The sequence below is a fragment of the Mizuhopecten yessoensis genome, unplaced genomic scaffold, assembly GCF_002113885.1.
Source record: "Mizuhopecten yessoensis strain PY_sf001 unplaced genomic scaffold, ASM211388v2 scaffold11059, whole genome shotgun sequence".
NCBI classification, from domain to species: domain Eukaryota; kingdom Metazoa; phylum Mollusca; class Bivalvia; order Pectinida; family Pectinidae; genus Mizuhopecten; species Mizuhopecten yessoensis.
The window spans coordinates 89041-116109 of NW_018408858.1; the positions used below are offsets into that span (position 1 = coordinate 89041).

The 27069-nt window shown below is 34.1% G+C and overlaps 1 protein-coding gene across 2 annotated transcripts; it reads left to right on the forward strand.

The window, feature by feature from the left end:
- The first annotated feature begins 5424 nt into the window (after positions 1-5424).
- LOC110465193 lies at positions 5425-22540 on the forward strand. 2 transcript variants are annotated; one of them, XM_021520856.1, is made up of 9 exons: positions 5425-5462; positions 5836-6038; positions 13175-13211; positions 13677-13864; positions 14872-14919; positions 15899-16007; positions 17650-17997; positions 18601-18684; positions 20419-22540. In XM_021520856.1, the coding sequence occupies exons 2-9, from the start codon at positions 5922-5924 to the stop codon at positions 21213-21215; spliced, it is 1728 nt and encodes a 575-aa protein (XP_021376531.1). In that variant the 5' UTR covers positions 5425-5462; positions 5836-5921; the 3' UTR covers positions 21216-22540. The 2 variants fall into 2 exon arrangements, with proteins under 2 accessions (XP_021376531.1, XP_021376530.1); XM_021520855.1 differs by having other exon boundaries at positions 13674-13864; positions 20419-22539.
- The last annotated feature ends 4529 nt before the right edge of the window (positions 22541-27069 follow it).

The following is a 27069-nucleotide window of genomic DNA, read 5'->3' on the forward strand; positions in this document are numbered from 1 at the left end:
GAAACAAACAAATGTTAATGCTATTTATAAAGGAAATGGATCATCTAATGATGTGTTAAATTACCGACCAATTTCAATTACATCATGCCTCAGTAAAATAATAGAAACAACTATTTTTGAATATCTATACAACTTTCTGATTGAGAATGATATTATTACTAAGCATCAGTCTGGCTTTATACCTAGTGATTCTACTGTCAATCAGCTTCTGTTTATTTATAATGAAATTGTAAGTAATATGGATAAAGGAAAGGAGCTTCGATTTGTATTTTGTGATATCAGTAAAGCCTTCGACAGAGTAAGGCACGAAGGTCTTTTATTTAAATTGAAATTATATGGTATAAATGGAAATTTACTTTCGTGGTTTGAAAATTATCATCTCTAACAGAATTCAAAGAGTAAATACCGAAGGTTACTTTTCACAATTTAGGAATGTAAATGCAGGGGTACCTCAATGATCTGTCCTCGGACCACTATTTTTTCTTCTCTATATCAATGATATCACCACTAATGTTTCCACCAATATCAAACTTTTTGCTGATGACACTTCTCTGTATGTAATTATAGATAACTTGGGACATTACATTCAATCCAAGTAAAACAAAATCACTCTTATTTTCTAGAAAACAAGTCACCCACCCCATCCCACTATATTTCCAAAATAGCCAAACCATAGACACATCATCACATCAGCACTTAGGACTTACACTTCAAGATGATGCAACATGGAAACAGCACATAAAGAATATATACAAAAAAGCTTACAATAGACTTAATATGCTTCGCCACGCCAAAACTAAAGTCAATAGAAAATAATTAATTAAAACATATGTGGGATTTTTTAGGCCAATTTTGGAATGTACACAACAGGCAAAAAAATATTCTTGAATATGTACAATTAAAAGCAGCTAGGATAATAACAGGTCTTCGTTCTGGGGTATCACATGACAAACTATACAATGAACTAGGTTGGGAAACACTATCTGTAAGATGAAATAAACACAAACATGTAATGATGTACAAAATTATGCATGGGCAGACACCTCAATACTTACAAAATGTTTTAAATCCCTTTATTAATAATCAAAATGATAACCCCTACCCTCTCAGACAAACTAGGCCTTTCAACCCACCGTTATGTAGAGCTAATAACTATTTCGACAGTTTTTTTCCCTCAAATGTGCCGCACAATCAACACTGCAAATTCTGTTCCTCTTAATTCTCCCTCTCCTGCAGCATTTAAAAAATATTTCAATAAAGACATTGTTTCTGATAGTGAATCAACAGAAGAGCAAAAATTATTCTATGTCAACTTCGAAACTCTTGTAGTAATTTAAATTATGAGTAACACCATGACCATCTTACTAATAGTCCAGCTTGAACCTGATCTGCTGAACACGAAACAGTATCTCATTATTTTTTAGAATGTCCTATTTTTATTAATCAAAGAACTACTTTGTTCACTTCTCTTAATAGTTATGGCAACCACAATCACATTGATATAAACATTCTTCTCCAGGGCTGTCCTGATTGTGATGGGCTTACAAATAGACGAATACTTGATGATGTGCATATTTTTATTGGAAAATCCCGTCGTTTTAATTTTTATTTGACTTAAAGCCACGATGTACATGTTAAAACAAAAATATTCTATATTACATCCAGGAGATTCTAGTTGAGCATGACTACTGACTATTACATGTACTTATCTTGACATTGTTAATAATTACACTCTATATGTATTAAATTGATTTATTATTTTTAATTGTAACAGTTGTTGGTAGCAGTGACCTGTGCAATATATGCACATGGACTTTTTGGTCTAAGCCTTTTAGTATCTGTCTATGATAGTGTATATATATGCTGAAATAAATATTTTTGTACATGTACGTGTATGTGTGTGTAAGTGTGTAAGAGGTGTGTGGGATGTTTCCTTCATGAGCTACTTCCCCTTAGCCTTGTGTTAATATGAATTATTTTGTACTATTTTTTTCATTTCCAACACTTGGATATAATTTCATCAGGGCCCATACGAAATGCCTTTGTACATGTACATTTTCATTTCATGAGTGTTGCAAGATATGGTTTTCAGTTGCACTAACTCACCTTAACAATGGAAATAACTTCAAACGAATTGCACGTATTAATTTGAAAAAAAATAATGGAGTACCTTTCATATTGGAACAAAAGTTTCTTTCAACATTTTCATGCCTCAAATGAATATTACCAGATCAGCCCTATATATGGTCCTGAACAGAAACTTCAAATCAACTATCTTCCTTGTGGTAGTCTGTTATAACACAATATTCACTGCACCATACTACCGTATCAATGTATCGTATATTAGATCAAAATCAAAAGTGTCTTTATTATAACTACAGGTCATGATGTATAACACAGTGTTTTCGTCAAAGTATGTTAGTAGTTTAATCACATTATTTAGGTTTGTCATTGCATTTTGTTTTATTATTAATACATTGTGCATTTTCAGGAACTTTTACTTTGATATTGAAAGATATTGCAAAAATTGTTGATACCTGTGACAGAGCTGTTCCTATGTACAGAATCACTCCATTGTTTCCTGTTCATCATCTACATGTATATTCTGCAGGGAGATCTTCGTTTGTCACCGTTCTAATTTGTAGCACTCTTTCTGATTGGATATCTTGCCGGGGTCTATAAAAGCACTTGCGAGAGGAGATAACTCAAACCAGAATCTCTCTTCATAACAACAAAGATGGCATCCGACACAAACACACACACACACACACAAACGTTCGAACTTCGATGTGTGCCAATCATTCACAGGATGAAATAGCCATCTTAATTGACAGCAAATTCAACGAAATAGACAATGAGGGCCCACTAGGGTGATCGTTATAATGATGGTTGTGTATTGTCCGAAATATTGCCGAAAAGGGGCTATTTTGGTAGCAGTCAAATATAACAATTGAGTCTGAATCTAGATCTTTTTATAAATTATAGAGTCCTGAATTTAGATCTTCTACATTAAAACGTAGCTGTATGAGGCCTGGATCTACAGATCTAATCAATACTTAAAGCAGTAACAAATAATTTTATTCATCTTATATAACATATATTTTGCACGTGCTTAATTTTCGCTTTATAAGTAATTTTACAATAATTCGATTTCATAGGTATCGCAGATACCAAACACTAACATGATAGCATAGGCATTGAGTTAAAAACGCGAAGATTCAAATGAGGTAATTCGATTTTGAAAAACATTACATAATGCATTACGCGAAAATAACACAATGTATGGTATTTTGCAACATGTTTTGTCGCTGAAATACAATGCTTTATTTGTCTAAGAGTATGTTAATTTGTATTTTTATTTAATTAAACATTTTACGATTGTCGTCAGTATTTTGAGATATCTGATATTTTCAATAATATAGTATGCATACATTTTATCTGCATGTTTTATCTTGACATACCCTCTATCGTGTTTGAGGACAGTGTTATCGATCCTGTCACCTATAAAAACGATTATTCCACATCATGACTGCAATCACAAGCCTAAACCTTAATCGTTTAATGAGTTTCACCCTTCCATTCAACATCGTGCTGCATTTACCTCGTATATCAGAAAACATGTTTTTTTTTTACAATTCAAATTACAAATCAAATATAGTTATGTCCCCTTTCTTCTGTTGACAACATGAAAACAAAGAAAACAAATCCAAGTCTACATAATAGAAAGAAAGTGAAATAGTAGTTTAAATAGGGTGGTACCTAGTAATGTTGAAAAATTATATGTCATCTGCAAATGGGAAATACTAAGGTAAATGCTATACTTGGATACTATGTACATGTACTAAACACATAATAGATTGGAGCTATTCGATCAGACAGATGTCCTGTCATGTATAACAAACACACTGCTACATTGTAACAGACAAAACATAAACATAGTAAGTGTTCAGTCAAAATAGCGTCCAAAGAATCGCCTTAAATGCTGAATTTGTTTGCGTAAAATATCATCGCGGACATTATAATATCTATGTTTTAAACATTTATTTTATTGAACAGCTGGATACCAGGAACAAATAACGAACGTCTTATCGGTAAGCAAACAAACGTTAATAAAATACCATCCTCTACTAACTGTGTCACCTGAGATAACGTCCAGCATATCGGTGTACCTGTTGTCCGGTCTTATTTTAACATTTTACTGTTTGCATGTACACCACAGCTCCTTGTATATTGAATCAGTTCTCTTGATGAGTTTTAATCATATGTTCTGTGGCTTTGTAAAGCAGATCGTTGCCTATTGAGAAGGAGCATCCTCGATATCCAAGGGTTACGCTCAAATTCGCTCTCTGTAATCATGGGATATGTCATAGTAAAAGTGAAGGCTCTGTGTGCGCCAACTTGTCGATAAAACAAGAAGACTAGTTTGAACCTTTGATGCACATCAAAAGAATCTCGCGATCGCTTAATGGTAAAACTCACTGGCTTTGAAGTCGAGAGTCGCTCCTCTAAAATCTTCAAAGAACATGTATCAGCCTAGTGATTAGTCAGGTTTTTTAACCTTTTTAACCTGAGACCAATCGAATAGCTTGCCGCATGCATGCCTTCAAATTTGCTTTCAAATTGACGTACTCCAGGGGTGCAGATAGCGAAAGTGAGTGTTACCCCTGGTCATCGAGGATGGAGAGGGAGCAATCTAGTTTTTCCTCGCCTTCGGTCTACAAAGTAAACAGCTTTATACCTTAGAGATAACTTAGTTATACGGATACAAACTTAAAATCAGTTAAACTAATTTTCGGGCATTTTAATGCATGATTGACTATAGTTCCTGTTGATGTGCACGAATGCATAAATGATGCGGCATCGGGGCTTATTAAATAAAATTAACCTTATAACATTTGATACGCTCCAAACGCAAATACCAACGGTGTGTATGCAAAACATCGGCCCTTATTTGTTTTTGCAAAATTACAGTTTTAACCATCCATCAACGTAACAGCGTTCTATTGAACTGTATGATAAACGTAAGGGATTCGATTTTCCGATCGTTAACTTTCTCTTATTTGATAGTAATATCGCTGATTCCTCACCGGTGGCATTCACACATCACAATAGATTCGGCATTCAAGAGCTTGCTTCGAATATCATTATTTCCTCGATAGATAAAATAAATAAATGAATATACAACATTCGATATAGCGCCCCATCTAGTTAGAATAAGCCACTCTTAAGCCCTTACAATACATCTATAAACAATTTATACAATCAATACAGTTAACATACACATTTAATAATACATTAAACAACATAATTTTGAGGAGCTTCCTTATCAGAAGCTAACTACTAATCCTATGCCACGTGGGTAATATCTCCCTATATGTGTATACATGCGTGTGTGCTGGCCCACTAACTTCCGTTTGGATATAACTGTTTCATAGTTTGGACATTACCCTTCTGTGAACAAGGTAACTCACTCGGTTAGAGCGATAGCACATCAATCTGAAGTCCAGGGTTCAAACCCCAGCCTAGCAACGCTGATTTTGTTACATTTAGATCACTGTTGTTGATACTCTTTTGTTTATTTCATCTTTATTGTTTCTCATAAAAGTCCGGCAATATAAGGTTTTCTTTTCGGATAAGGTTTATCAAAGCTATAGTCATGCTGGAAAAACAGTTTTCAATAGTTAAGGGCAGAGGTATGAGGATCCTTAAGTCAAACGTATCCTTAATATAACCAATCTCGCTGTTAACAATAACAAATGGGAGTGAATAGCATACACCTTGTAAACGATTGGACTGTTCTGGCAGCTTGAGCCAATCCCTATAGATTATTTACAGGTTTTGACTGACAGATGAAGATAACATATCCCATGATGTGGTCCCGGGTGCATGCCGTACACCGTACATCCGGTTACTAGTCTTCAATGGAGGGACACACGTTGTTTGTCCAGCTACTATGCACTATCTGCTTTGCTATTAACGCGAGATGCACTGTTCAGCAACAGCTTACTACAGGAATGGAGTGCTCAGTGAAGAACCAGGTATGTGGAATTTACTTTTTAGAAGGTATTTGAATGTGTTGAGATACAGAAAAGGGTAATTGATATAGATATGTAGATATATCTGGCATAGCCCCAGTCCTGTCCATGAACATAGTACACATAATCGTGCAACTATTATAAACTTTAGGTGCAATACATTGTGTACTTAATCAGGTGTATACTTGGAACTGTATAAACGAGCAAGTATGTCTGTTGCCATGTATTTAAACGCTATCAATCTTACCACGTTTTGCAAGTATAGAATTATGTAAATAAAACAAATCGTACACGTAAAAAAGAACTATTTGATTTCATTGCAAAGGGCATATTTTTTTCACATTCAAACCTCAGTTATAACTTATATGGGAGTAACACCGAAATAATATATCTAGCTAAACAGAAAATAAAATCAACACTTAAAACATACAACTTATGTCGTAAATAGTTTCGTGAGAGTGCGAACAATACAGTTTACAGAATATGATTTTGTCTACTTTCGAGACAGTATCCCCTTCGTCATGATAACGCAAAAACGTTCCGGATAGGAATAATGAATGGTGACATAGTAACTAACTATTTATCGCACTAGTGCTTTATAAATAAAACAAGAGAATATCGATTCATAAATGAAACTGTAACTCGAACTCAAAATGAGAATAGGGCAACATATGAAAAATAAAGACTTCACCAAGACACCCATAAGGAGAATAAGACCAGGTGTTCCAGAAGTGTTTACATTATTGATGGAGCCTTGTGGCTGAAGACGATACATATACCGCAGTATATATCTATTACCAAACAGACAGGTAAATATTAGCAAAAATGTAATAAACGTAGCCAAAACTGAACAGTGTGTTCGATTTTGCAACTTTTTTCAAAATGAGTCTGTTTGACAAGCCGATGGTTAACTGCATTCAGCTTTCTTTTACCGTAGTCTTTTGTGAACCGAAGTCCACATGCTAGTGCACAGGTGTTAACTTTTCTTGCAAACTTCAGTTCACGAGGTTACCAATTTAGTTTTCTCCCAACTACTACAAGGGCATGAAGTCAAGATTGTGGTGTCTTCCTTTTCCTCCGAGATAGAAGAAAGTCAATGGCCGGTGATTCTTTCGCACAAGATGAACAAATGTTTGTATTAATCTGAGTACAGAAATGGATATCCGTAAAAGTCCATTTGTATATTGGCCTATATCTTGAAAAAATTCGACATGTCTGATTATACTATACTATAGAAGTTTTGGATTATTGTTTGCAGATTAGTCAATACAATGATACTATTTATGCTTGTCAGGTTTTTAAACATCACACTGACAAAATAGAAAAAAAGTTATTTTGGAGAATGTTTTTGGGCAGTTCAATTTGAACTTATGATTCATCATTATAAAATACGTATTGGCCAATAAATTAACTAGTACCACTTGAGAATTGAAGTATCACGTGATTAGTTAGTAATGCATCCATTACACAAAATTCAAGTTGAATCAAACATGAATAAATGAATCTACTTGTCATGTAAGTACCTGGGGGGTAGATTTTCAAAATAAAGTCTGCGCAAAATAAATGAACGCTAGCATAATTTCTTTTTTATCTAGTAAAATTTAAATTGATTTCAACACCACTTAAAATAAGAGGTCAACGAAATTTGCATGAAAACATTTACATATATACTGTATGTGTATTATAAAGCTCTTTTGGTTATAAACATTGCTAATTTGTGAATGATTTGTATTGATTGATGGACTGTGCATTGCAATATATGTAAGATGATACTAAATGTATATCATATCGACTATGTATTAGGTTGGCCAATCTTGAAATCTTTACCTTGTAAACTGAAAGGGCGAGCTGATAAGCTTGGTCTGGATAAAGAAATTGATTTCAAAAAATGACAGCGATATCAGCCTCTACAACAAACAGTTAAGGCGAATGGGGTTATCAGCTTAGCATGTAGTTTATATTTTGACAATGTTATCGAAATGTAACAGCAAGTATTTTCATGATTTTTGCTTTTTCATTAAGTGGGAACATGTCTGCAAACTATAGCATACCGTGATATTAGGCTAGTGGATCCTTATTGATATTAAAGACTTTTTATCTGGGGCAAGTGTGCCGTGAAGACTAATACGTAAACAGTCGCACATGTACCACGTGATGAGGACAAACTATCTCACCGTATACCTGTCGTGTAAGATGTGGTATTTATAATAGTGACAGGAACAACCACACCTCCTGTAAAAAAACATCCATGCAAGGTCTTAGTGACAGTGAATCCAATTATCAATGTTTCGAATACTATAATATAATAATAATATACAACATTTGATATAGCGCCCTATCTAGCTAGAATAAGCCACTCATACAGTCAATACAATTATCATATACGTTTATCAATACCCTTTTGAGGAATTCGCAGGAGCTGCCTTATAAGACGCTAATTACTTTTAAAGCCATCTGGTTAATATTTCCCTATGTGTGTATGTCTTCGTGTGTGCTGGAAATGTATTGTGTTCTGTTTGTAGTGGGACCGTGCTTTTAACAGTATCATTTATAGTGCCACCTCACTTGAATGCTACAGCACAGATACCGCAACATCCACCCAGACCATTTTATACTTCACCTGGGTGGTTAGAGTTGTGTGGGCGGGAGAAAAACACTTTCTCTGAATATTTGCGTACTACGACTTCGGGGATCGAACCCTGTCCGCCTGAATGGAAGGCCGGAGTGTTAACCACTCGACCAATCCGCCAATATTTCCAATTAACATAAAAATGTACTAAATGACATAGCTCTGATAAGCAAAAACATTGGGGATCAAAAATGTCATTAATATCAAATTATCAAAGGAAATGTTATCACCCGGACTAGAGTATATTTTAGAAGTTCAAGTGTTGATGATAGACGAATGACAAGATAGGTTTGTCTATGTATCCATTTGATATTCAAATGGACGAAGAAAAACTATATCATTGTTCAATTATATAACAGAAATCTGTCTCTTGTTTACGGGACCTGCCAAGAAAGAATAGGCAAACGACAGTTTAATTCAGCAGTTTAAAGTTTAAAGTCCAGTAATATGCCAAGAGAACAACGTGGCCAAAGGCCTCTGATGGTTTTTATAACAGATCTGAGATGGAAGGCGGCGCATGCTTAACAGATCAGCTGATAGTAAGCTTTATGTGTTTGGTCAGTTTCTGAGGCTGCTTCTTGTATCCATAGACATAATGAATTAATATATAGTTTCTTATAATCGACATTCATGCCAAAGAAAAATTGATAATGTCATACAAATTATTTAACACAACTTTCCTTTTATTATTTTAAGACTGACTACAATACTCGTTCAGGGTATAGTAGAACATCGATACGAGTAGGAAGGTTTATAAAATCATCTTTGACTGTTACCAATACGAGAGTCAAACACGAGGAAGAATTTAAGTTGGAAAGGTCAAAAACTATGCAAAACACGATATAAACGGTTTTGTGCAAGATATCACGGTGCAAATTAATGGACTAGAGTATATTTTAGAAGTTCAAGTGTTGATGATAGACGAATGACAAGATAGGTTTGTCGACAATCCTTATTGGAAACATCAAACGGTTCAAATGGTCGATAAAACGGTGCAGCACATGTAACATTACCATTGCTACAATAAATAGATTCCAAATGGAACACTGTACATGTTTTAATAATTATTCCATATAAGAATTACGGAACAATGTTTCCGTTAGTATTCTATATAAGTAATATCGATAATTTAATCACATAAATAATGTTAACTTAGTATCACTAATTTATTATGGCGATATCGCCTTATCATTATAATTGTTTTACAATTACCATCTGTTTAAGTGGTAGCACTGTAATGATTAAGTGACACCATTGTATTGAATTATTGTCAATAAACTTTGATATAACCGATTTATTATTGCTATATAATCTATGTATCCTAAAAACTCGAACAGCTCCCCATTGTTCGAAGCTGCCATAACTGGCGCAACTATTAACCTATTTCCATGGTGGGTCGATTCATTGTCCTTGACAACAGTAACATACAGGATCGTTTTGTACAGTTTTAAACTTCACCAGCTTAGATACAATAGACATATAGATCTACATATGCGTATTTGGAGCAGTAACAGATAGAAATGGTGCATGCCTGAACTTATTTCTGTTTCGTGCGAACAATTAACATCATCTAATTCTGATCTTAAGTTGGAGTTCCAGCTAGTGTTTCTTGTTATGTTGTGTTTAATAGTATCAACAATGCTAAGATCTTCCGTAATGACATCACCGATAGGACTATAATTGAGAATTGACAGGAAACAATTACAAAATAATCCGAAGTAGTTCTTAGTTAATCAAGACCATGAGATGTTACAGGACTTAATTTTCAGGACTGATTCATGATGTAATATGTTAATTATGTTAATTATATCTAGTCTCTCATCAATTGTCTCATCTGTGGCTCAGCCTTGGTAAAACATCATCAGTTGAAACAAACAATGATTTTCATTATTCCCGATAACGATGAGAGATATGTTGTTATATTTGAGACCAGCTGACATAGGTTGAAGTTATCAGTCATATTAAGGACCAGCAACCAATGCTTTGCTTACTCTCTTACATCATTGTTAAGTCTGACTTTAAGTGAATAGATTGTTATCAGAATTTACTGACATGAACATAGTTAACAACTCTTTTGAGAGTTCAAAGCTGTATATTGAATGCATGTACAAATGTGATTTAAGTCTGGCCTGTTGAGACTCGGTTTTAATATTTTGTTTATACAAAGATGTGCTACATGTCCTATGATTATCGAGTGTAATACTTTTATTTTCAAGAATGGTTTGAAATTTACTGTGAAGGTAAATATGAATTGTAAATCAAAAAATGTAATTTATGCAATCGTTTGTTCTAAATGTGGTGATTTTTACATCGGTCAAACCGGTAATGAACTCAGAACACGTATGACTGTACATAGACAACAAACTAGAACTGATTCTTTACGAAATCTTCATGTTAACAAACATATTCATGAATGTGCTGGAGATAAATTTAATGTATTACCTTTGTATCAACTATTTTCATCAGACACTATTTTAAGAGAAACGAAAGAAGACCAACTAATAAAAATATTAAAACCGAGTCTCAACAGGCCACAATAAAATTTTACGCCAAATTGTCCACCAATCTTGTGTACTTCGTGACGTCACGTTACTATTGTAGTGTGATGACATGTAATTGTGACGTCACGACGTTGTTCTCTTTTGAATAAACCTGAAGAGCCCTGTGAAGGGTGAAAGCAGCTAGTTTTTTAGTCGGTCGTTAATTTTATTTTTTCTATATTTACTTCCTTCACATGGACATTTAATCACTTTTTATTATATATATATATATATATTCGCGTGGGGAGATGTTCGCGTTGATCTGATTAACGTAAAACACGGGAGCATTTCAACACCGCGACAATATTCAATTTTGTACCATATGCTAACAATATTAGTATTCCTGGCCCGTCTTGGGTAGGTAATATTACCAAAATATAGGATGTTTAAGAATAGGCAACAGATGTACGTATTTTATGGTGGTTATACCAAATGTGAGAAAACTTAGGAAACTGTCATGGTGATATTGCGAGGTAAAATGTTTATTTATAATTTTTAAATTCTTTCTGTTTCCTGTTTCCTTTTTATGCATTTCTAGTAATGTTTGACGGAGGCTGTTAGGCCTGAGTTAATTATTTTTCCAACGTTTTCGAATCCGGAATTTTATATTACAGCATGAAGTTCATACATATGATTACGGCGAAAACTTGCTACATCAATTTAACTGGTTTATTTATGAGATCACATTTAAACAGCCTTGCAAAGCCCTTCATTTTAACTGTCAGATATATCGATGATGTGTTGTCTAAATAACAAACAAAAGAACATTGTCGTCGGTGTCGTATATAGCCCCTTTAAGTTGACACTAAGTACTATTTTCTACATCAGCAGTTAACCTCGAAGTTGCTTGAAACATTGCAATTGCCGACAGGGACGGCTTATTACTGTGGTTTATGATAAATGGTCCATCTCCGAATCCTGTGTAAATTGTCCCACTGTTTACAGTTTGCATTTGTTTTATTGTTTTGAGTGCGAATAACTGTTTCGTTACTCACTGTATTACTTATGATAGTCATATATTAAAATCAGAAGAGAGTACCGATACAATGTGGTTCTTTAAGCAATTCTTCTTTTAAAAAAAAAAGTTATCACACAACTCACTCATTTTACTATGTCATAAGACCATGTCTACATGTAATATGGTATTACAAACGTGTAATAAAACCTAAAGGCGTTGCAACGATTGGTCAAAACCATGGCAACATATTCCAATGCCACTACAGGTACTACTTTTATTTACTATGGCACACCACACATTTACTGCTATTTGAATAATTTTGAAAATGCAAATTTTTGTTATTTTTATATTCATTGCATTTAAAACTGTTCATTATTTTAAACAAAATCTTGAGCTTCTACTTTGCACTGCGCAGAAAGACAATAATATGATCGCAGTACTTTAGTTTTGACCTATATATATAGTCTTCTGATAACACATAATTGTGTTTGAAGTACCCGTTTGATACATTCAATATGACATGGACACGAATTTAAGATCCTCTATAAATCGACTAAGATGTCAGGATGGACAGTTTATGTATAGTTTATAGGAGTATATATGTTTACTCAAGAATGTTTGTGCGAGAAAAAAAAGTATATATCAGATGATTTTCCTTTTTTTATTTTGTGTAGCTTTATGTTGTTAGAAAAGTGTACGTATACTGTTAGTAGCTATATTGATTACGTCAGTGTGTGGCGTTACTCCCTATGATTTGTACTGATAACGACTTTACCGGGTTGTTCAGTGTGTTGACTTGAGCTTGTTTGTAATTCATTGGTAAAGCTTTGGAGCTGCATTGTTTATATTGTATAAACGCGTTCACTTTCTTGCGTAAACCGTAGGAGAACTTCATGAAATCATTTGGCAAAAAAACAGCTGGCGTTGGCATGTAAAGTGTCTTTAAGCACTTATAATGCTCACAGGTGATCTACGTTAAATAGTCAGTAACACTGTTTTCGTCTGCTTTCAGAAACTCTGTCCCGTTAACCCAAAAACAGATCAAGAGAGTAAGTAACCCATCTATTCGTAATACAGAATTACATAAAGTATCCTTTCCATTTATACGCTTCCCTTATCTTATCGCCAAACCTCTGTATTTTATTAAGCCAACATTTCTCAGCATTAATAGTGGTAGTATAACGAAGTTTCATTACTCATTCCTTGATTGTCAGTATTACAATAGAATTGACAGGGTACTGAGAGCAATGAAACATTTCCAATCAGCTTTATAATTCGATCGATTATTTCGACAAACGCTTAGAACAATCTCATTTAATTTTTCGGAAGTTATTGTCGAAAACACAATGTTTTTTTTTGCATAATGTAGTTCCATGTAATTTATGTATTTAGTTATAATTATACTCGGTACGTATACATTACATCATTGGACAATAGTTGCGTTAGAAATATTAGAATATAATTGGATAAGGAAAGGTGTTTTCATCAGCTTAACTTTTGTCTCTTTATAGCAGACAGGGTGCAGCATTGTCAATGTTTCTTCACCATCAATGTGTGTCTGACCTCAGATCATAGCGTCACATTCTCCTACGTACCGCCACAGGCGAAATACGGAATCGTTGAGGGCGACGTTTTCTTAAATAAATATGTTGGCCAAAACAATGACAAAAGTGACCATTTTACCATCTCTCTTTCATCCAAGGTAATCTAAGAGCTTAACAAGTATGGATTATTGATACTGTTGGTGCAAAAAACGAGTATCAAGTTTTAAAAAATCTATTGTTTGTCGTTTATGGTTGTAAAAGGTCATCTTAAAATTCCCTTTTAATGCTTTTGGCTTATTGAGTGTATACACATTCTCACGTATTTATTGAGTTCTGTGTAATATTTGATATCGTCTTATTGCGCAACATTGATTAGAGGCAGTTAATTTCGTTTACTTCTTGTAGTTTGTATTCACGCCTTTGCATCATATCTTTTGATATAAGTTATTAAGAAGTAACATTTCATATAAAATACAGTTTCTGGTTTAATTTAATGCACGTGAATTTATGTATGATCTTTTCATTATCGCACAATATTGTGAGAAATAAGTTTTTATGACATTGCTTGCAACTTATTTTTTCCACGTTTTTGTGTGACTAAATTGTGACTAAAACTATTGTTTGTGGTTAATGATTGAATGAGATCATCATAAACATCATTTTAGTGCTTTTTGCTTAATGAGTGTAAGAAAATTATTACGTATTTATTGGTTTGTTAAAAATGAAAAAGTAGCAATTAATTACATGCATGTTCAAAATAACAGTAGTTGTCTCATAAATAAATGAAAAGAAATTACTTAGGTGTTTTTTAAAGAAATAAAGATCGCGTTATATTGGATTAAAAATTGTTTAAGAAATAAACATTGTGATAGCAAGTTAATTGGTTTGGCATTGTGAGATGGTTGGTCACAATAGTATTTATATCACGAACCATTCAGTTTGTCTGCGACACATTTTTCAGTTATCAGAGTAGGCCTGAAACATAATGTAGTTTGTAGCTTATATTGTCGGTTTTTTTAATCATAAATGCAATTACAATATTGCCAAATCAAATAAAAAATATAGCATAATAACCTGAGTCTTTCACAATAATATTTCAGTTATTGCTAAATCAAATGAAAATATAGCTTAATAACCTGAGACTTTCAGGAATTCAATATTACAGAAACCATGCAGGTTTAAAGATGTAGTGCCAGGAGAATATAATATATTGGTGAGTATATTCAAACAAAAGTATACGTTAACACTAACCTAAGTGTGTTGTTCATATAAGTTATATGTTGTAATAAACAATTGTGATTTTTATCATTATTACTTTTCAGCGGCACTTTTCCCCTTTTTGCTGCATTCTTCATCTGATTTGTAACACTTTAAACGTGGATTTTCATTCTTTTGACTTTTACTACCTAAATGAGTCCGAAATGGAAAATATACAGTAGCCATGGTCAAAATATATGTACTTTACATGCTCTACACCCAGAAATAGAATTTTCAAATAGATGCTGTATTTGTCTTTTATTTGTTTTTATTTTCGTATTCAAATTTTTTGAACTCTGAACATTTACAAAACAGAAACAATATTTTCGACTTCCTAACATGGTTTGTCATCCTCATTTATAACAACCACAACATTCCTTTATTAGATCCTTTAAAATAACCCCTAATCCATAGCGTTTAAACTATAATTATGAAACCTCCGAATATATATCATACAATCGTAGCTTTTAGGAAGTAACCAAGCATAATGTCTGATCGTTTGATGTTGTAACTTCAGTATGTTGATCAATCATGTCTCTGTAATTACCGACAACAACGTTCTCATATATTGAAAAGACATCATGAAACTTTAAATGTATACAAAGTATCTAGAGGTTACTCAGATGTAACGATGTCAACATTGCTTATGGCGTTCTATATAATAACAATGCATAACATTGCGTATCGGCGAAGAACTAATTCAACAGTTGATCAGTATTCCGTCTTTGCGTATTGCAGAGTTATCTTCTCTTGTGAGCAGGTATTGATTGTTACGTTTTCTAAAAAATTGATGACGTTACTTTCACAAATCAATGACGTAACAGTCATACCTGCTCACAAGAGCAGATAACTCTGCAATACGAAAATACGGTAAACAATATGTATAATGAATTCTTACATCAATATCTCACAAACACTTTTTTGTGTAATTCCAGATGCGTCCAATAGAACCTGAAGACTTTGACTACTATACCAACGATATATGTGACTGCGTCAGCACAAATTTCGCAAGCGACAAATTTGTATTGAAAGCCAATAACACGAGTAAGCTTCCTCTGTGCTACTCTGTTCGACAGAGGCGTTAGATCACTAACGTAGACATACTGCATACATTAAGTAGTTGGCCTAATTCAATCACACTAAGTAAGAAAACAATCAAATTTAAGTTGAACCTTTGAACAATTATAGTTATATTTTAACATTTTTACTGTAGAGCTTCTTTAATCAGGCCACCTTCTTTTCAGCAGCGAAAAAGTAGGATTCTGATACGTCAGGATAAATGGGACAGTTTTGTATAGATATTAAAAAAAATCTTTCTCGTGAATATCAACTGATTTGTGCGACTGGACCTGAGGTGGCTAGATTAACATTTTTTTTTACTGCATATTGGAATAAATCCTGACTTAAGCATTGAACTGTTTTTGTATGCGCTAGCGCATTATGATTTGTTTGCTTGCAAAGCTGTGTTATTTAAATAGATCATAAATACCATACAAAAACAGTTCAATACTTATATTTACGTTTTCTCAGCCTCTTATGTTCTTTTTTAACTTATAATTTATAATTAAGATTAAAAATGCCCGCCTTATCGACAGTCCACACAATTTCGTTCAATAGTTCAATTTTATTCCACAATTCAGTATCAATACCATTGCGTATGATATGTCTATAGGGTGATTTAAGTTTATCAATAGAACTCTGAGCTGAAAGTTAGATTTGAAATTGTTTCGATTTTTCCCCGGAACAAATTTCGCGCATGGACAAATACAGTGAACACCCTAAATCCGACCTTGCCCTCCACGAGGGAGTTATTTTTGGAAGTTAATTCGAACTTTTCTCTTTGCTCATTTTGTAAAGAATCCAGGCGTGGATTTATTTGTTGATTGTATGGGAACCTGACAACAGTTGGTAGATTCTATAACAGCCTCGTTATTTGACATGTCGTCAGAAACTGAGGAACCACAAATGTCTGATATGTTTATGTGTGCTGTGACTCATATAAGTAGGTCTGTAACATATGTGTCAGTAGGTCTATAGAATATGTGTATTTCAGACATTTGTAACGAACCCCTGTTGACCAGTGCAGTGTAACACACGATATTTCTGATAAATTGCATGAGCGTTAAAATTGTTTCCATTGCCGGCATTGGTGATTTCAACCGATGTGCATTTCGTACGATATTGCAGACCTTGTTCTTGTTTTCGTTGTAATAAAAGTGCTTTTTTTATTTTATTTTTTATTTTTGCACATAAATTTACAATGACATAGTCAAATCTCACAATGACCAACGATATTTCAGCAGCCGTCATGTTTATTTATATTGGATATTGTAGTTCCGGTCAGTGTTGTATTAATACGCTAAGAATTGTGTCTCGTGATGCATGGTAATAAAAGTCCCATCAACGACACAGCTTTCAAAGAGGCTATATAGTGACAATGCCATGCAAATGTAAATATTAGTAATTGAAGCTAATTTCTTCTATAAGCAAATAGGACGGTATAGAAATTACATAATCAAGGTTGTGAAACATTCAATGTTTTTAAAAAATATTAATATCATATCAAGATGAGATTTAAGCAACATATGATTAGGTAGCATAAATAGCAGATACAAAATCTTCGATTGTTTTTGTTTTCAATTATTTATTTATTTTTCAATCTTTTTTATATATTTGAAATATGCAGATTTACTGGCGATTTATCCGAACAACAATATCACTGTAAGTACGAGCTATACTAGAAGTGATGAGGTGACCACGACTAAACCTACAGATACATTATGGGACAATGACAATACTTCCGGTGAAGCAGAGTCAACATCCGGTGTCATAACAGCGTATCATGCAACCTCGGGAGTAACAGGAGCACATTTCGCCAATAATAACAGCGGTCTCGACACAACTTTCACCGATAAACAGACACACACAGGACACAATGGATTGACTACAACCCAAGTAATTATCATCATAACTGTAATATCGTCGTCCTTGGTGTTAGTCCCACTGTCCGTAATGCTGATCGTCCGGAACAGATGTAAGTTTAACCATGTAATGGAAAGCTATTCCGTGTTTATTTTCATTATGTAATTAAGTATGTTTTTAAGGACCACTGTCCCACTCCACTGTGTGTTTTTGTGTAAAAAAAGTATTTCCCGTACAATCGTTTTGTATGTAACTTTTCGCACAGTTTGGCCAGAACACTTCCATTGACCAGGAAGCTCAGTCGGTTAGAGAGATAGTAAAACAATCTGAAGTCCAGGGTTCTATTACCGTTCTAGCCACGCTGACATTTTTACACTCAGAACACTGTTGCTGATTAAATTTCATCATCATCTTTATAATTGTAGTTTCTTTCCGTATGATGTATTTGTTTCCAAATATGTTTGTCTCTGAGAATAAAAATAAATTTGTACTTCTTAATCTTTATATACTCGTCATGAATGTCAGCGTAGAATCTATCATTAAATATCAAACTGATATTTACTCCCTTATAATAATCCTTTGTCAATTGACTCAACTCGCTATTTTTGCTTCTTTTCCAACATTTTAAAAGATATTCAGAGTATTATGGAGCTTGTAAGCGTCATCATTACTTCACAATAAATATTTCCATAACTTATCTCGTATTTCATTTAAGATCATTATTGCTGCTCTCCTCACGAGGTCGCTGTTATAAAACACAATCAAGATGATGCTAAGCAGAGAGAAGAACACGAGAAAGGTATGAAGTGATTCTGTGTAATATATAGTTATTTTTTTACAAATTATATTTCTTTGATGTTTGTTTGAAAATATCTCCTTTCTTATAATTTGACAACGAATGAATGTAAGCTCATGATAAATGTCAGTCCATATGTTTTATGTACTTTTTGATACGCCATTGATAATACATTTATGTGGAATATATAACGAGAAAATGATGGAAAAATAATAAAGAGGGTCATTTCGGCTTTACTTTATCAATTTTCCAACAATTTCGAAACTTTGAGTAATATTGAAGTATTAACTATTTTCATATATTCATATCTATTTCGTTTCTACTTCAGTTTAGCTATTAGACAAATTCGTCTAGATTATCCTATTTGTTTTGTTAGTGTGTTGTTAGATTGTGCATGCAAACATTTGTCACGTGATGCTTAGTTTCCATTGCATGTCATAATGTCTGAACACTGCAGTCAGTCAATACGACCCTGATGTGTGTGTACACATTATATACATCCACGCGTGTAGCTTTAAGCGTATAAACTACATGTAATTCGTTTCGGACCAGTAACTCATTGATCATCTGTTCACACTTGCAATACGGGAAGGCTTTTAATCTAATATGTGATTTTGGGCTGCATCATTGTTGGGCTAGTTTGATATTTGATTTCAAAAAACTGTGATTATAACTATCATGTCGCCTTTTTAACACATATAACTAAACATTCTCATGTACAAGGCATTCAAACACCCAATGGTCAAACGTTATACATGTAGGTACAAACACGCGTTTGTGTCTTACGTTCGTCTGTCGAGATACATGTACAGGGTAGTGGGCTCTGCTAGTTGATGTTTTAGTCCGCAAGGCGTGCCGTTACCCTGATGACATAGTTCTCTCTTAATGTTAGTGGAACTGTGCCTTGGCACTTTGAACACAAAAACGGTCATCTTTTTGTTTGCCTGATATCCGAAAATGTGTTCTGTGAGCATCCCTAGTCCAGTTTGTTAGTAACTTTGAACGTTTAAATGCCTTATGCTTTAAATGGTTTCATGTGTTAAACAGTGACATAATACCTATGATAACGTTTCGAGAATTTGAATATCAAACTGCCCAATATTGAATAAGGTATCAACTTCACGTCATCTGAAGCGAAATGTACAGAGTCACATTGTCAATGTATATAAATGTGTAATAACCGAAAACACACCAAATATCTTTCAGAATTTTGACACACATGGTCATTTTGTTCAAAGCTTATTAAAAGAAATCAAAATTTTTCATAAATTTCTGAAACAAAAAATCGCCTTCAACTCTCGTTCACAAAAGTTGCATTTGATAAATCTGAAAATAATTCTAAATAAGATTTAATTAGTGTATTTGAATTCGAATGATCTTATCTCAGGACCGAGAACACGGAGTTACAATCACGCAACTTAGATTTCCCCTTGTAACCAATTTCTTAGAATGACAAAACTGCATGGTGATGGGGGATTCATGTGTTTATGAGGGGTTGTGAATTTTCTTTGTACATTTAAAGAATCCATGTCATTTTAAATGCATACATGTTTGCCCAAAGCATTTGGTTGTATATTAACTTTCACACGTTGCATTAGGGGTTTGTCTATATCTAAATTGAACTTGTTATCATGTAATTCATAATTGCATATATATAAATCCCAGTAAAAAGTGAACAGATTATAATAATTCACTCATCGTCATCACTTACAAATATACCTATAATTTTACGTGTAGGGGAAGGTACCAACAAGGCAGAAATGTGCGACTCTGGTATTAATGACTGGGAAACAGACGGATTTCTACAGTCTGACGTTGCAACGTTACGGGAAAGGTGTGGCCCTACCTTTGTAGAAAATGGACAAGATCCAGCAATACCCTTTGAAATCTATGAATACACGAAAAGCGGCAAACGTTGTCAGGACCCGTCTATCTACCCAGCAGTCACTATCCTGTCCGGGACGCTCGAATCGACAAACTATGTACATCCTTTATTCGAAGATATAGTCCGCGATTCAGGCCATCATGGGTGTTCTTGGGTTCCAAGTTCTGATAGTTCTGCTAATCTAGATTTATCACGAAATGTCTATATGAACCAAAACAACAAACAGACATCAGACACAACACCGTCCATACAAAATCAGGCCAAATATGAAAGTGTTATCAATACAAACAGACTTTTATCTCAAAGGGACGAGAAATATCTAAGACATGTATCCCCAAAGAATCAGGTTTCTGTGAGAAAGGGGCGTGATAATATTTCTCAAATTTTACATAACCAATTAGAGTTCATTCCCCCTGACTCCATACAAAGTGAGTGTTATGACATCACAAGTCGAACAATAGAGCAAGGTATGTTAGAGATCAACGGAAATTATTTTCGGAACATTTCGTCCATTTTCATAGACGGTTCCCACGACACCAGTATTTACACCGGAAATAATTGTGTACCAACCTCTTGTCATGACCAAAACATGGAAGTGGATATGGCTCAAGACTCGAGTGATATCAGTATCAGTGGAATAAGCTTATAATGTATGCTGCGTAATAGTATTTGGTAATATTCATTATTTATTTTTACAATTTGATAGAGTAGTTATGCTTTATTTAGTTATTTTGAACAGTTTTTGACCAGCAAATTCAGTGTTGACAACATTGAAATTGATGACGTCACAATAGATATTGATGGCTTTACAATAGCAAATGTTGTTATAGTCTCATAACAACATTTGCCTTCACAATGCATTACAATGGAGAGCAAATTTAAATATAAAGTTATGCAAACCTAATTAAATGTTTGTTCACATTAATGTTTTGTCAACGATAATAACATTATAATCTGTCATGAGATTGTAGTTTTGATTATGTTTAAAGTGCTTTCGTTAATTATTACAGATACATCAACAACTAAATAAAACATTTCGTTGCATCAAAGATTCAATATTTCCTCGATATTTACAAATGTAATTTTAAAAGTTTGGTTGTTACACTCACGCCACAGCTCGAAATTCATCGTCTCAAATGAAGTATTACAACAAGGGAGATAATCATGCCATCACAGTGAATTAGTTCTCTAACGAATCTCCAATCCCCATCAATTTGTATTTGTTATTTTATGAGATATTTGTTTGTGATTAAATATTCCTTATGCTCAGACTTCAAAACAGGCTTTAATCTGGTACGTTAAACATTCAAATACTTCAATCTTCTCCTATGACCAGATGTCCTGTCAATATCACAGTGAATTATAAAATATTTAATTCGTCTTGTTAGGAAATATGATTTCCCGGGGAAAATAATGAAATGATATCACCATTCCTTCAATTGTGAAGAAGAAAGTTCAAGGTTGTGTCAATACATTTTCTTATTAATCGTTTTTTGTTGTTGTTATTTTTGCATTTCCCTTGGTTGTAAAACGTTTTGTCAATTTTCCCAGTGTATAAGTACTTGAATTCCCGTCAATAGCAGCACAGAAATAACATTTGAAAAAAGTGTGCCAGAATGATAAAAAAAAAGTATCGTAATTAGCGTGATGCTTCCTCAAGCTAAAATAGTTTGGAAAACTTTCGTGTTTCACACTACTTCTCTGGTCGGTTTTGGAAGCTTAAAAGCGTCAAATATTGGTAAACCTATATCATAGAGTTATATGTCGACGTGCAAGTAAATCCTTCACCACCTGCTCAAAATAAATCTTTTATCCACGAATTAAAATCGGAAAGCTCTTGTCAAGCTTACACTCCATCGAAATGCTATTTTAAAGCGTTTCAGAGCGTAATGAAAATGTGCGGTACATCATACTCTACGTATTTGTTTATTGTTTATTTCATACCGAGAAAAATAATTAAAACCGAAAAGCCCTGCTTTGACATTCTCACAATGCTTTTACTGTTCACGAAAACCGAGACATGTTCCATATGGATCGTGTAACCATAGGATAAACATTTGGTAAAAGGCCTCTTTCAGATTCACGGTTAATTTCACTGTTAAAATAACAACTTTGCGTGTTCATAGATCACAGACTCCTGTTGTATAGATGATCTGATTGTATAGTCTATTGCAATATATTGGGCACCAGTGACAAAATATGATAGGCGCCAATGACAATTTATTGGGCACCAGTGACAATCTTTGGGACGCGTTTTTAGCTAGGAGGTATCACTCAATCGAATAGGTTTTTTGGCGTTATCGCCCACTATATCCCCGGATATCGCTTATTCAGAATTAAGTGATTGATACATTGTATAATTTACTGTTATTACTCATATTGTACAAATACAATTCTACTTAAATAAATACATTAAATTGTATTACTACTATCAGTGATATATATATTTATTACATAGTATGTAATATGTATGTTTCCGCTACTATAATTCCGAGTTTAAATCCATGTACAAGGGGAATAAATCTTGAAACATATTAACATCAGACAAAGACATTTAATACAGATCGTCGCTTTATACTGGTCGGTTAATGAAGGAAGGAAGAGTCGTCGGAAGGAATGATAACGGTCACGTCGGACACGTGGTCGCTTGGACAAATACAACAAAATAAAGGAACAGGAATTATGTTTTTAAATATAAACAGTAGAGTTTTCTTTTTCAATTATTGTGTTGTTAAAAACATCAATACTAGTACACAGGCAATTAAAGAAATACACGTACTATACTTAGAAGAACATTGCACTGGTCGTTCAATGGGAGAAAGCAGAGAAGAATACATAAAATAATTCATTAAATATCACTGATTTGTTTGTTTGTTTTTTAGGGATTTCCATTTCGGATGGAAATCCCTATTGTTTTCGTTCTGTTTTTTTCTTCTTATTATTATTCTTATTACCAGAAATCTTGTTAACACTTCATCTCAAGAACAAACAAAGAATTAACGTTCATATTTCAGCACATGAGCAAATGACTACAATCTCATGACACTCGAACAAAATCATGATCGTAATGTCAACGGTCAAGGTCACAGATCTATAAATAGAGTTTTATTTAACGTTCTTGTAGATCTTGGTCCGGGCTTACCTTTTCCCGTGACATGTTATCAGAGAATATGTCAAGTGCAAGGTCTCGGTGTTTTTTGTCTTTTACGATCGGGAAAATAATACACCTGAATTGATGTTACCCACTGCATGTATCGTAGGAGGCGACTAATGTGGAACCTCCTGCAGAATTGGGGATTTGCTTTGGCGTCCTCTGTTTTGGGACACAAAAGCGACCAAAATATATCTGCTTCACCCGTTGCAATATTTGGGATCCTTAACTTTCTTTCTACTTCTACCTACCTATTATTTCCTTGCCTTGCTTGGCAACACCTCACTTTTGGCCTTAATGTTGAGCGATCGCCCAGGTGAGAAAGGCAATGGGTTCTATCGCCAGGCCGGGACATACCAAAGTCCTTAAAAATGGTGGTTGTTATTCCCTGCTTAACATTTAGCATTTAAGGGAATGGCAACGACTGGTTTACCTCATGTCAGTATAGTGTGACCGGCGGAATGCTGTGTTGGGTGCCTTCGGCATGGTATTTCACAAGGAAGCAAGCACACCAACAGTCCCTGTCCGCGCAAGCACGATTACACTACACACATGGAGACACTTCCTTAAATGACATAGCTGTTAATAGAACGTTAAACAAAATTAAACCAAACCAAACCAAACTTTCACGGCCTTTTTTGTGTTTAGGTGAAACATCTTACCGAGCATGTATGTTTTAACTTTTCATGCCGTCCACTCAAGTAATGAATAACTGTACGTGATTAGATCAATTAATCGGAGATCAAGATACATGTATGATAGATATGCTGATTTGATGCAAAACAAGAGGTGAACACATGTAAACTTTTGTATATACATAGCCTTCTTTGTAAGTATATGTGATAAGGGCAGCCAAGTCTGACTAAATACCAGTAAGCATGACATCACGGATATATTATACATATTTTAATTTAATGAACTTGTAAGTCACTCTTTTCCAAGCTTTCGGGCTTAGCCCTTCGTCAGGGATCAAATGTCACTGGACCTCTATGTCACATCCATCTTGACAAACATGTTGAATAACTATGACGTTGATGTTGATGACGTCATAACACTGTTACCATGACGTCAACACAACACAATGACGTCATCAAACCATGTTTATAGACAATTAGTATTTTAATTTAGACAAGAGGATCAGTCAGTGATATCCTTACAGGAACTAACCGTGGATCATATTCTCTGAACAAGGAAGTTTGTGACAGTCTCCTCGGTTGTTTTTATTAAAAAATAAACGTTTCGATTCATAGAAGTGCATTACACTTTAAAAAATTAGCGTCAGACATTACAACATAAGGAAGTGTGTGATACAGTCACCTCGACTTATTTTGCATTCTGAAATACACGTTTCGATTCATAGAAGTGTGTAAAACGCTAAAAATCAGACGTTTCAAACAAATTAAGTGTTTATTTCGTTGACGCCTTTCGTTAAACTGAAAGAAACGCACAACATATATTTTTTATGGTAATTTTGGGCATTCTTTCTTCAAAAAACGTAAATTCAGACTGAATAATACATATTATTTATGGTGTACTTTAACATCAGAGTGTTTTATGCTTGTATTCCTGCTGGAGCTTGCTGTGATAACTTCATTGCAGAAGAGAGAGATTCACTGTGTGGTTGTATTGTCACATTTAGTTTAAACATATTTTATTGCCAAAAAATGCAAAAGGATTGGGCACAAGGTACATGAACATTATTAACGCCCTTTCTTTATAAGATAAATAATTGTATATACACATCATAAGATGGCTTTCATAGTTTAAATCACTACATTTATCTATGATTGAGAGAGAGAGAGAGAGAGAGAGAGAGAGAGAGAGAGAGAGAGATTATGCACACATTCATTCTTACTTTTATGTACAAATTATAGTAGATTTTAAAATTTGTCATGAAAATGGAACCATCCAGCATAGCCAGCGCAGTAATGTTCTGGCACTATATCATACTTTCAGCTACTTTCAGTTCGTCACGTGCCGTGCTTAGTGGCTTTCTCCTTTTCATTCCATCCTTTCATGAAAATTCGTTTCCACCGCACTGACTGTAAATGAATGGCCCATCACATGCCTATATTACATACATTCAAGCACACGCACACTTCTTGCATTCATGCTCTCGTGCACTTAAAAGAAAGTTAAACATTACAGAGGATTACTAAAATAATAAAGAACACACAAGTGCACGTTTTGCCATGTGATACGGACACAAGCTAAGAAATGAATATGAAAGATAATGAGGACTGTTCGACAGGGGACAGAAGAACGTGACCATATTAAAACGTGTGAGTACTCGATACATACTGTTGGACATATATACATGTAAATATTTTTTTATTTTCGTCACTCGAATAATCTTCATGGCCATACAATAATTTCTCTAAGCTTAGAGGTAAGTATTCATGAAGATTTCTAAACATTTGAAATCTTTGATCAGTATATATACTGCATGTAAAAAAGAAATGATGAGCATTTTCATTAGGGTATCCACATGCACAAATAGGAGCGTTGATTAGGTTAACATTAAAGAGATCATCATTTAGAGGGCTGCATTTATGACGGACTTTGGTTAGTAAAATATTTAACTTACGGTCACCGGCTAAATACAAAAACAGGCACTTTAAATTTTTCATTTTTGAGGCAGTTTGTGAAGCTCTTAAAAGAATGTGCAGTTTTAAGATTAGTGTCAAGCTCATTCCATAATCTTAAAGTAGAAGGTATGTACGAGTTAAGTGAAGATTGTAAACGGAAATTAGGAATGGAATAGTTCTCAGAGTTTCTCAAATTATAAGGAGTTAAAGTAGCTACTAGTGGCGGGAGAAGGTCAGTTAGGTAAGAGGGAGTTATATTGTTGTGAATTTTGAAGAAAAGTTGAAGTTTGCGGCGGGTGCGACGTTGAGACAAGACTTCCAAACCAGTTTCGAAGTAAGGGAGACGCTCTACTAGCAAAAGATGGCAGGCCGGTGACAATACGCGCCGCTTCTAACTGGAGTTTTTCAAGTTTATTTGCATCGGCAGTTGTACAAACCGTCCCAAACTTTGCAACAGTATTCAAGCAGAGGGAGTATAAAAGTAAGATAAATTCTGTTCAATGTCTTGCGATTTAAAGTATATTTTAACTTGCGGAGAATTCCTATTTGTTTCGTAACAGATTTACAAATGGTATCAATATGGTGAGTCCATTTACAGTTAGCATTTAGGAAAATGCCTAGATGTTAATGATGTTCAATAAAATCAATATTAACATTATTAAAAATAAGATTGACATCAAGCTCAGCATTGGTATTTGAAATTGGTAGTGCTTCAGTTTTATTAGGATTAAATTTAACAAGCCAATTTTCTGCCCAGTTATGAT